Source organism: Salvelinus namaycush, chromosome 17 (genome assembly GCF_016432855.1).
Source record: "Salvelinus namaycush isolate Seneca chromosome 17, SaNama_1.0, whole genome shotgun sequence".
NCBI lineage: Eukaryota > Metazoa > Chordata > Actinopteri > Salmoniformes > Salmonidae > Salvelinus > Salvelinus namaycush.
In genome coordinates, this window is record NC_052323.1 from 1,784,758 (window position 1) to 1,798,024 (window position 13,267).

General features: G+C 42.4%; 1 protein-coding gene across 1 annotated transcript in view; it reads right to left on the reverse strand.

The window, feature by feature from the left end:
* The window catches only part of pcdh19 (protocadherin 19), a 74,273-nt gene extending 65,894 nt beyond the window's left edge, over window positions 1-8,379 (reverse strand). Inside the window, exons 1-2 of the mRNA XM_039011756.1 lie at window positions 6,233-8,379; window positions 2,146-2,482 (exon numbers count right to left, since the gene is read on the reverse strand). Coding sequence (XP_038867684.1) covers window positions 2,146-2,482; window positions 6,233-8,379 — 2,484 coding nt within the window. The remainder of the gene's footprint in view (window positions 1-2,145; window positions 2,483-6,232) is intronic.
* Window positions 8,380-13,267: the final 4,888 nt, after the last annotated feature.

A 13,267-nucleotide genomic window follows, 5' to 3' on the forward strand; every position in this document is an offset into this window, starting at 1 on the left:
TTTGTTTGCGCTCTACATTAATGGCTATGCAATTGCACTTGACAACAGTTTTTGTAATTTAACAGCAATGTGTGAATATTTAGCTACTGTCTTCTAAATGTCAGAATGGAGAATAAATATTTGGCTTTAGCTGCAGCCTGCTCGAGGGGGAGAATGCAAACACACACATGCACATACTCCCTCTCGCCTCTCTCTCTTTCTTCACCCAGCTCATCTATCTTTCTTCCTCTTTCCCTCTCTCCCTCTCTCCCATTGACTAACAGTCAGCACCTCCTCTCTCCGTCTGTCCACAGGAAATATGCACAGGGTCGCGGTCAAAGGGATGTTTGTCAACGTCATGTGGAAGGCGGAGCTGCGACAGAGCTTGCATGTTAAGCAGACCCTCTGCCTTTATCAAGCCAATCACAAACGCTAAAAAAAATTACAAATGCGGTGGAGCCCAGACACCTGGCATTAAGACACTCTCCCTTCCTCCTTTCCTCCATCCCCTAACGCATCCCTATCAGACACCTCCAAGCTTTGCATATCAGAATCTCAGACCTTATTTGTCTCCCTCTCTTCTCTTTTTCATTAACAGAAACAAATAAAGGCCTCCCTAATCCCACAGAAAATGTGTTTTTTTTTATTGGATGCTTAAGCCTTCAAGACAGGCTACTCCACCTGGATTTTACAACCACACAGTCATTTCTTTGTGCCTGCCGGACTGAAGTTTTTTTCCTGTGTTTTGCTCATGGAGAGGTCTGTGACCTGAATGCTACCTGCGGGTACATAAAGGCCTGGGCACGGCATGGCGGCATGCACTTGTTCCCCCCTACCAGCGCTTGAATTTACAGGACCTCTCTTTCTCTCCTTCTTCCTCTCCCTCCCTCTCACTCCCCTTCTCTCTGGCTCCATCCGTCCCAGACAGTCTGCAGTAAATCAGCGTGGCTGTAAGTGGGGCCTCATCGACCCCGCGGGATCCGATAGGAGCTCAGATCCTCAGTGGATCAGCCAATCAATGGCTCAATAACTGTTCTTATGTTTCTGGTTTTGTTTTTAGGCATTTCCACCCTTCTCACTGAATGCCAAACGAGGATTGGAGTCATCAAATGTGTGATGGGTGGGGTTGCTTTATTTGGGACTGAACAGGATTGTGAGAACCCCCTGCCCCCCTGAGGGCCGTAGAAGTAGGTCAAGCTAGAGAGGATGTCCAAGGAATCCAATAGACTAGGGCATAGAGGCAAAAATCTATACTCTAAAGACCAGCTAGTCGGTGTACACTCTTGTCAGCTTAAATAGCCCACTCGAGCGAGGCCTTTGCTGTCTTCAGCCATACATCGCTACGTCAATACAATCAACCCTATGCATAGTGAGTTGACTATAGCTCTATAATAGCTGGCTGCGTGGGGTGCAAAGCTGCAGCCTTGGCCTTGACTGCATGACTAACACTGGAGCCTATTGGGCCGTTCGCACTGTTTGCACATGGAGCATTTAAGCAATGATTATTCTTCCTTCTACCACATGTGGGGGAGCTGATTAGCTGGGTCAATGCGTCTGGCAGGTGTTCAAACTCCTGTTCTTTTGCAATAGCTCAGCTCACATAAAACAAGGCAGGTAGGTGGAAGCCAAATAATCAATTTTGTCATGCCTCCAAATTCGCGCTTGGCACGGCTCGCTCTTATCCACAGGTCAATCCCTGTACCTGGGTAAACCTCTGAAATGCCGTGATTTATTTCTCTCAAATGCCGCTTCTAACGCACAAGACCACACATGGCTGATCAGATTCGATTTCAAACGAGTAGGAAATGTACCGTTACACTGAGGGTATAGAAGTGTGATCTGGTACGTTTCTGTTGAGGAACATACCTGGTCAACGTGACCATTCATTCACATGCACCAAGTGAACCCACAGCGACTGTACTCCCTACTATTTTATACCCCAAAATGACTATACTCCCACTGGAAGCTGAATCACAATGCAGTCATGACTAGTGAGACTAAGTCAGAGTTGACCGGACATGTCTTAACCATCACTCTCCCCTGTCCCATACACCCAGCCCCGTACATCCACCCTCTGTCCCTCCTCTTCCCAAGGGCATTGGCACAGATTGGCACAGCAGCAACAAGCCGCAGGGACAGATCAGAGCGAACTAAGCGTGGTCTCACCTCAGGCAGTGGCATGCCGTTGATGATGAGGTCAGGCTGCTGGGGGCCCTGCCCGCTGGCGAAGGAGTGCTGCTGATAACTGCCGTGGTTGGGTGCAGCATTGCGTGAGTTCTGGTTGTCCACGTTGATGAAGGTGCTCTCGGAGCGCCTGCAGCCCAGCGGCAGGCTCTGCTGGTGGTAGTCGAAGTAGTTGAGGGAGGAGGTGAGAGACGAGCAACTCACCACGTTCATCTTGTCCGTCTCCTCCACGTCGCGCGGCACGAGGCGGATGTCGTTCTTGCTCAGCTTCTTCTTCTTGCTCGACTTCTTCTGGCTGCCGTACGAGTACTCCGCCACCCTGCGCAAGTAGAAGAAACTGAACAGACTCAATAAAGCAGTGCTCTGTTGTATCTGCCCACAGGCAAACGCCGTTCAGTCAGAGGCGCCCCGCCCGGCCATGCCAGGGTGCTGACCGAAAGGTCCCGTGGTGGTGGCCAGCTCATTGGTGGGCATTCGGGGTAGAGAGAGAGAGGAGCCATGCTCAAGTGACCCCAAGCCTGACCGCCTTCCCCATGCCACCAATGGAGCCATCAACCCTCATTTGTTTGCGTTTGCATGCTCGGCACAGTCCACATGTCTCACAAACAACAAGCACACACAATGCAAACATGCCAAACCACAAAAGCACACACACACACAGCAACAACAAGACAACACTGAAGAGCACCAACCAAATTTTGCAATCAAATTTAAAGCACAGCCCCACTGCTAACATGAATTCCCCTTTTTCTTTCATTACCAAGCCATGCCCACTGGCAATATGGAGTACAGGAAAACTGTAAAATCAAATTCATTTAGAAACTAGTGTCTGTGGCCGTTCCCTGACTGGAGCAGAGCATTTTGATTCTAATCAGCCCAAATGAGAAAGCCGGAGATTCTTTATTGAAAGGATGCTGCTGATGCTCGGGCTGGATGAAGACAATTTTCATTCTCCATCCAGGCTTGCAAATTCTTATGAGGGGAAGTTTTATTTTAAGCAGAATCCCTCCTGACCCGAGCGTATTCCTCTGAGTTTTTAACATGTCGAACATTTGCATGGACTCCCACTCTCCAATAATCTATTTTTAGCCCTGGTTGGATGGATTGTGTTATTTACTCTTGTTTCTACCCTGCATCTAATAAAACTTGAGGCCCTGGCTGCATATGCTGAAATGTACATGTAGGACTCCCCCTGTCCTTAGTATTTATTGGATGGGTTCTCCTTTTCATTTAAGATGCTTTCTGGGTCTGTTCCTCCTTGCCTTCATTCTGGAAAATAAAAATGTCAATAGCAGCCTCTATCTTTTTCGGGGCATCTCAAAACTGTTATTTCTCTCTCGCGCGCGCACGTGTGCTCTCTCGTCTGAGTAGGGGCGAGAAGAGACTGTGAGGGTCAAAAAAGAGAGCCCATCGTTCTCTCTAGTACTCCTGGGCCCAAAATCAAAAAATGGACAGGAGAAATCCTCCCGACTCAAAGAAAATTAGCAATAAATTGCAGATAAGCACTGCATAGGTTTGAGGTGGTAGCTAGCTACTCAGGAGCACTGCACATCAATATAGATTAAAGTACCCAGCAGGAAGAGGATTTTTATGCCACAAGACAATATTTTTTTAAGGTGAAGGTTAGGTGGTGTTGGGCAGATATTATTTGATTTAGCCTAATTTTTTGTTTGATTGTTTTCTTGTGTATTTTTATTACAGAAATAGAGCATTGTGGGTCACATCCAAATGAAAGAGTGTGCTGGGAAATCTAGTAGGCTATGTTTTTCCCATGTGACAATGACAGACATCTTTGAAAAAAACAAGATATAAAATGCCCTAAATCCCCTTAAAATTGGCTTAATAAAATAACTTATGTCCAGAGTCCTTTGCCTCACTCTCTAAGAGCATTGGTTTTTCAGAAAACAAACAGACGTTTTTATTCCAATGTCATTATTTACTGTCTGTGTGCTGTTTGTGTTGACAACAATGTGACTTTGAAACTAGAAGCTATGTGACATAACAAGTGAGGCCCTAGGGTTGCTATCCATACCGTACATAGAATATTGAATGTAAAAGTGATCTTCTACTATGAGAAACCCTGATCAAATCTACATCTCTGAAGAATAAGGGTTGGGGAAACATGATGTGGATATCTCACTAACCCTCACTTGATATTGCAAATCCATGAGTGCTTTAGATTTTAAATCAACAGTGACCAATATTAACCATAATCCATGATCATGTGTGCCTGAGAAGGTCCACACTTTTTTTGAAAAATAAAGTTGTCTGCACACCTTATGTGATTCTAGGTGAATAAAGGAGAAGAAACTCAATATTTGACAAGAAACTGCAACACAATGGCATTCTTGTAGGCTATGCTTCACAGCAGGGGTTCCCAACCTTTTTTTCCCCAAAGGTCCCCTCAATAATTATTGTTTATTGATATAGCCTATATTAAATGTAACACTAATTTGATTTGGTTCAATTTCAGGAACATAGGAAAACTTTGTTTTGAAGCTCATTTCCTGCAATTCTACGTAGTTTAACATGACCCATGACATATTTTAAGAAGGCTATTTAATGATTATAATAATAACATATAAGGAAAATAAAGTATAGACCCGATTTCCACAAATATTATTCTGTAAACAGATATGTTTTATAATTATAATTTATATGAACCCTCAACTTAATTTTCTGTATTCTCTTTGACAGAAAGTGATTTGATCAATTGGTAGTGACAGAGTCACACATTGTATAAAATTACTTCCCAAGCAAAGTCCCATTTCTTTGACTCCTGGACTTTAGAAGGTCATAGATCAGCTTCTGATTGTCATAGAGACAAACCAATACTCCCATGTGCATCAGAGTCCCATCTTCCTCTGGCATTTTACAGCTTGTTTCTAGCCTAAAGCATTGCAGATTTATGCGTCGTTTTCGATCAAGGATGGTCAAGGAAGGTCCCGAGCATCCCATGAAACGTTGGCGCCACGTTTTGGGGGGCACACCCCCTGAGTTGGGAACCCCTGCTTCACAGTGTGTTTAATGGATCTCAACCCAACATTTTCGTCAATAGTCTTTTATCCGCTAGAGATTACTGAGAGATGTGCATTTGCCATACTTTATGGAAGAACCATACACGGTCAGCCAATTGCCACACGTTTGAAACGGCCTGATGTAGCAGCACAAGTAAAATATGAAATATGATAATAGCTTCAGGTTTAAATCCACAAATGCAATTTATATGGACATTTTAAGTGGTAATGTAGCACAGTGGTAGGTGGTCGAGCACAAGGAAATCAAAGTGGGAGCTGATGCTTTACAGATTGATGAAGAGAAGCATATTTTTATTATGATGATCAAGATGATAATGTGCTACATAATAGTGTCTGTCTCCTTCTGAGGCATAGTCATACATAGAGTAGAGGCATAGTGGGTTCAAAGGTGGATGACTTATTAGTTTTAGTAGTATTAGTAGTAGATCCCTCTAGCATTAATTGTATTATTATTATTAGGCTATCATTATTGAGTGTATCATTATGATTAGTAACAGTAGTAATATTATTTATATAATTAACATAGTAATAATGATAATGATGATTATTATGTCATCGTTCTTACAGAATGGTAGGGTATGCTGTCTCCTTTAGAACCTTTGGGAATAATATGCGCCATAAATTCGATAGCTGTAAAATGCAGCTAATTGACCTAATCTAGCCAAGATTATTAGTCCTAGGTAATGGTGAGGATTTGCAAAAAAGGAGTAAGGCAAGGACGCTTGGTCTAGGAGTCCATAAGCCATTTTTGCTTACCAATTCTGAGCACCTGCATTCCTTAGTAGCGCCTAACATTCGGGCCCCTGGACATGCACTAGAAATACAGCTACGTGCACTCAATACCAGCCTGAACTCACTCACACACACACACACACACACACACACACACACAATTATGCGCACCACTGAATGGATACCAAAATGTGTAAATGTAGGCCTATATGGAGGAATAAAATAATCAATAGGCCTATAACCATGACTGACTGAAACACCAAACTAATGAGATGGATATGAAGGGCTGTTTTCAGTACCTGCAGTTGTACGTTCGGATCTCCTTGTTATCCCTTTTGCACTTGACTGCCACAAAAATCATAGTGACAAACAGGATAGCAGCAATAGAGCCCAGGGCAATGATGAAGATCAACGACAGGTTTACGGGTCCAATAGATTCCTGAGCGTTCAGGTCCGGTGAGAGGTAAACAACAATGTATGCCGAGGCCGACAACGACGGTTTCCCGTGGTCGCGTGCCACCACTGTGATCTCGTAGGTCGACTTGACCTGCTCTCCGAACATCTTGGTGGACCGCACCTCTCCATTCACTTGGTCTATCTCGAAGAAAAGCCTGTCCCCTTCCGAGATGGTATAGGTCAGCCTTCCATTCTCCCCCTCGTCATAGTCGTCGGCCTTGACTTGGGTCACCAGGTAACCCACTCCTGCGTTTCTTGGAATGGATACCTCCGCGGTACCATTTACCAGGGATGGAGTGGTCATAACAGGTGTATTGTCATTCACATCCAAAACGACAATGCGCACCGTCGCGTTACTGGATAAGGACGGATTCCCCTGGTCCCTGGCCAAAACTTTGAAGTCAAAAGTCCTAGTGTACTCGTGGTCGAATGATCTCATGGAATAAATACGCCCTGAAGGATTTATGCTGACATATGTGTTTACGTCCATGTGTTTAATCTCACTGGGCACGATGGTGTATGAAACTGTGCCATTCATGCCCAAATCGGGATCTACAGCTGACACAGCCAGCAAACATGAGCCAGGCAGGTTGTTTTCTAGGACCATCTCTTGGTAATGTGGTTTTAGAAAGTGGGGAGGGTTATCATTTTCATCTGTGACTTTCACTACAAACGATTTAGTGGCGCGTAAAGGGGGGGTGCCACTGTCCTCTGCTTGGATAGTTAGATTGTACGTGTCCCTCTGCTCTCTGTCTAGCCTGCCATCGACAAGGATGGTTGAGAAGCTCTCGTATTCCTGGAGCCTGAAAGGGACGTTGCCTTGTAGTCTACACTGCACCTTGCCATTCGCGCCCGCGTCCTTGTCTGAGACCCTCACTAATGCAATAACGTATCCACGAGGCGCGTTCTCACTAACTTCAATCAGCTCCGTGTTCACCGACAATAAACTAATGACAGGTGGGTTATCGTTCGCATCCATCACATTGACAGTGACTTTACAATGAGCCGGAATCGAATTGGGACCTAAATCTTTGGCTTGGACATCAATCTCGTAAATATGGGTTGCTTCATAATCCAAAGGGCCATTTACAGTGATAATACCGGTTCTAGGGTCAATTTTAAATACGTCTCTCGTTTTCTCGGTGACGTAACTGTTAAACGAGTACACAACCTCACCATTAGTTCCCTCGTCAGGGTCTGTTGCATTCAAGTCAATTACAAGTGTATTAATCGGAGAATTCTCCATCACGTTCACTGTATACACAGGCTGGTCAAAAACTGGATTATTATCATTCGAATCTATTACTTTAACATTGAGCTGGACTGCGCCAATCTTTGGGGGGTCTCCACCGTCTTCTGCACTGATTTCGTATGAATAGTGAGACTGGGTCTCCCGATCTAAAGATTTTTGAACTACGAGCTCTGCAATCTTGGACCCGTCCCCCCTAGTCTTAATCTCCAGCCCGAAGAGCTCATTCGGGGTGATCGAATATGATTGCACACCGAAGATCCCCGAGTCCGGATCGCTTGCCCCCTCTAGGGGGAACCTGGTACCAGGGGAGGCGTTCTCTGAGATTTCAATGTCAATGTGGTTTGTGGGGAATCTGGGCGCATTATCGTTCAAATCCACAATTTCAACTTTAATGACACATATCTCCATAGAGTTTGACATCACCTCCAGAGAGACAGTGCACTTTGTCGTCTGTCGACAAGCCACGTCCCGGTCTATTTTCTGATGTGTGAGGAGAAGTCCAGCCGGGCTGAGTTCCACCCATCGCGGCTCTGAATTCGAGATGACCCGCAAGTACGGCGCCCGCGGTGCAATGGCAAATCCTTGCGTTTGTGCGTCCTTTGTCACGTTTCCAATGATATACCCAGCTTTCTGCTCTTCGTTTATCGAGTATTTCAAATTAATAACAGAATCAACCCCAGTCCAGCATAAAATAACTATCCAAATAATTTGTATAAAATCCATCTCCCTGGCGTACATTGTACCTGTTGATTTTCCTTATATTTAATTGGGACCTTGTATGATCACGCACACATATGCATGTCAGAGATAACGGGCAAAATCATCCAGTTATCTCATCGAAAAGTTATCCAGGGAATACGTTTTGATAAAAGAAAAGGTTCGTATATGATATAAATGTTACTTGATTATATCGATATGGTCTACTTCATTGTACTCTTCTGATAAAAACCACATTCTCCAATCTGCTGCAACGCGTGAGGTTTTGGGGAGGATAGAGCTTGGAAAACATTCTGAATGATCTCAGAACACTGATTTACCCATATCAGGCAGTTCATATCAAGCAACAACTATAGCGATTGACACGATAAACCCAACCATTTCGATGCAGGGTGAAAAACCATGCAAAAAATAATAATCAAAAAGGGAGGAACAATCCGATGAACAGGTATATCAAAGGATAACGTTCAATGGAGATAAAATAATTGGCTAAACATTTTCCAGTTAAATTCTTCCCAGCGTCATGATTCCAGTACCAAAACCGCAAGGCGCATTTTAGACAAACTGGATTTTACGCATACGTTCCATCCATTCATATTGACGATTTTTTTTCAAGTTGTAATGACTTTTCCTCTTCACTGGGCAATTATATCACACCACATATCCGATTGAAACGTAAAAATGAATCCGTATTGAGAAAACCCCTGAATAGCCAAAGTCCAGTTATCGAACGTAGACCAAGGATGCTGTTGCCGGAACTAGTCTTATAATGCTATTAGTGAAGACCACAGTTACCTTTTTATTTCCAGGCAAGCATTTAGAGGTTTTACTTTCTCTCTCAAAGTCTTGTAGCTTATTTTACTAATTAATTTCCTTGGATCTCACACATGGAGACACCGAACACATTCCGCGGCGAGATATTGTCCATATCAAATCCATTGTGAAAATATATAGAGATAAAAGGATGTTATACCGTCACAATAAGAAGCAATTCGTTTCAAGCTTGCAGCAGAGCAAAATGCATGAGCTAAAAAGCACCACTCGTTGTCAGTAGGCTGCTAGTTGACTCCAATACGCGCTCCCGGCTCCGCTCGCATCAACAGTACACACTGCCCCAATGCACAGCTCAGCGCCTAGCGCTCAGTCTCAGGACCCGCAATCCCCTCAACCAATCAGAGGTTACACAGGAGGTTTGGATTTGCTGGTGGGTGGGGCAAACTACAGCAACGAAAACTCGGCCAACTACCTGCACACTTCTACAGCTGTAGATGGAATGGGTTAAGTAGTGTGGATATAAATAGGCTACATTTGTTTACTTATCACTCGATGTTTATTATGTATTTAAAGAGATTGAACAGGATCCAAGCCTAGTACCGTAGTTATAATTAACTAACACAGACACACACACGCACGCACACACATATATATATATAGCCTAACGGTTAGACCTCTTGGTATGTTTACTAGATTTAATATTTCAGGTTCTCTTTGTGTTTCTTGTCATTGCAATGCAATCGGAGTGTTTACATGCTTTCTTTTGAAATACCGTGTGTGTATTCAGGCTTTTCCCAAAATGTAGCTGCATTTTCTATTGGGATCTGAGTCCAATCCTTCAATGATGCTATGGCTTTATGTATCGAAATAATATTTGATTTACACGTGATTGCTGATGACATCCGGATGATATAAGCTTTATTTACATAATGGACGTAGCATGTAGCCTATTTTGTTAAAGTGGGTAGATTTGATCATGAAACGCTGTAAAGCGGTTCATTTTGGCGGCTTCACACTGCTTTAGATGCGCGAAATGTAACACCAACCTTTCTTGAGGATCAGGTAGGTGTAGTTTGCCATGTAAAACGAGGACAATTTGTTAACGATATAATGAGGATAAGTGTCATGTTGCATGTTATTTGTGGAACATCGTGTCCGTATTGCCGGACAATGAAACAAATGTGCTTCTAGTTGCAGCCTGCAAACTCCCCCTCTTTCTCACACTCATTCAGTCAGAGTGCGCGCCACACGCACGCACACACACAGACACACACACTGCATTCCTTAGATGTGAATAAAACGACATGGTCACTAAAATGTATAATTAGGCCTACAACAACAAAACAATGCGATTGCTTTGATGTAGCAGCATGGCATGCTCTAATTAAAATAATTTGCAATTATTGTTTATGATACTGCAGTCCTTCTTTCTCTTGAAAGGAACACTTTTGATGTTTCATACCAGTCTATCTCTGATAAGACTAGGCTACTTCGATCTGCTTTTGGGTGCAAACAGCAATATAACTTCCCACGTCATTGCGTGGAAATGTAGGCTATCCTACTACCTGAGTGGCAATAGTTGATTGTTGTATTAATAGCACAGAAAGCATACATATCTTTGTTTGCGTCATGTCTATACAAATTGGCCAGGTCTTATTCGTAAAATGACAATTTGTTTGAGGATACGATAGACTGCGTGCTATCCGTTGACACAAATGTAGGTTATTTACTTGAATTGGTCATGCAGCCTATATATTTTTTGGGGGGCGGGGGGGGGGGACGAGTAGGCCCAGCATGTCTGTTGTAAGGCATATTTGTCCCTCGTGTGTTTTGCTGCCTTCTCACTTCTCCCCTCTGGTAAACATGGTTGCAGACAACCCAGACCATATCGAGTGCTAACCGGTTTCAAAGTCACAAGGGTGACACCTAGCGTCCTTTTGCTGCTTGGCTCGGTTATTGACATTGACCCAACTACATTTATGTCAAACATTTTGCCTATTGTTAAATTGCGGCATAATTTTCTCATTGTCGCAGACCAACTTGCTCTGAGATATGCGGTTATTTTTGCTTTTCAGTGTTTTATTCAGTTTGGAGGTAATTTGTTTCATTTATTGTTTGTATTAGGCCTACAGGTGTTTATTGTTTTGTCATGATGGTTTTTCATTATCGACATATTTGTCCACAAGTTATGCTTGAAAAGACATGTTTTGTATTCCTCATATCTTACTTGAGATGTTCTGAAAATTAAAAATAGCCAAACATCAAAATACTATTAAACCATCTTTCTGGAATACAACACACCCCAACAGTTGTGGCTATTTTACATTTATTTTCATATTTATTATTCTCAAGCCTCAAACAGCCATCCGATTCCAGAGTGGGATAACTGTTATATTCGAATTACAGGCTGTACATTCCATTGTGGAAGTTGCCAAAACACTGGTTGCATGTGAAATACAGTATGAATCACAGTACCTGTCACAGTCATATGCCATGTGAAAAAAAGAGCCTCTACTAACACACTAATCCCTATAGATCTGTAACATTATGTGGATATAGAAAGTGCTTGATGGATAGATTTTAATTGGAGTTATTTTACATAAAAAAACTGCCAACTGTAGGCTACTCTTTTCTCTTTTAGTCTTTATAAGCAAAACAAGCTTTCAGAAAAAAGTACCTTCAGATAGTATTCATACCCATTGACTTAGACAGCCATTTTCAAATCTTGCCATAGATTTTCAAGACTATTTCAATCAAAACTGTAACTAGGCCACTCAGGAACATTCCATGTCGTCTTGGTAAGCGACTGCAGTGTACGGTTGAAGTCGGAAGTTTACATACACTTTAGCCAAATACATTTAAACTGAGTTTTTCACAATTCCTGACGTTTAATCCTCGTTAAAAAAAACCTGTCTTAGGTCAGTTAGGATCACCACTTTATTTTAAGAATGTGAAATGTCAGAGTAATAGTAGAGAGAATGATTTATTTCAGCTTTTATTTCTTTCATCACATTGCAAGGCATTGAACAACTTCCCTGTTCTTTGTGGTATGAATCTGTGTTTGAAAGTCCCTGCTCGACTGAGGGACCTTACAGATAATTGTATGTGTTGGGTACAGAGATGAGGTAGTCATTAAAAAATCATGTTAATCACTATTATTGCACACAGAGTGAGTCCATACCAACTTACTATGTGAGTTAGTAGCCCTTTCCTGCAGTTAATCACCAAAAATGAACTATTTGGCCTCAAGGGTGGCTTTTTATTAATATGTTTCATAATTAATAAAGATTGATCAAGAAAAACTACTAAAATCCAGTATTTCTTTGTCAGTCTTCTGTGATGCATATAAAGTGTAATTTTGGGATGCAAACTCTAAATTGAATACATTTCAACTCTATAGCTGCCATGTTACAGGTGTCTTCTTTTCTCAAGCCCATAACCATTTGTGTGAGGTGTATGCTTTTGTTTCAAAGTAGATTTGATTAAGACTACCAATAATCACTCTTTGTGACCGTGATGGCTAAGGGCTGTTCTTAGAAACGATGCAACGCTGAGTGCCTGGATACAGCCCTTAGTCGTAGCATATTGGCCATATACCAAAAAAAGAAACAAGGTGCCTTATTGCTTTATAAACTGGTTACCAATGTAATTAGAGCAGTAAAAATAAATGTTTCGCCATACCCGTGGTATACAGTCTGATATACCATGTCTGTCAGCCAATCAGCATTCAGGGCTCAAACCATCCAGTTCATAATATGGTACATTGCTGGTGCTTTTACAAGACATAAGACACTGGGTGGATACTGAAGCTAGATACAATACATTTTTAATGGACACGGAATTTAAACAACCATAGGTGATGGTGGGGCTTTTTAACTCAAGGTTTTTATTTAAAACATGTTGCATAGTAAAGGTCTGCATATCAGCCAGAGGATTTTATACTGTATAATATTCCATTTGAAATTGTGCACAGGTTGATAAACAAAGTTGCTGTGTCATAGGAGAGTGGAAGGGAAACAAATCAATAATTTCAGTAGGCTAGCCACTCTGTCTCCATGAAAGTGGTGGCATATAACATAGGTGATGAGTAATAGAGGGGAGGAGACTACCGAACAAATTATATTCATTTGTTTGT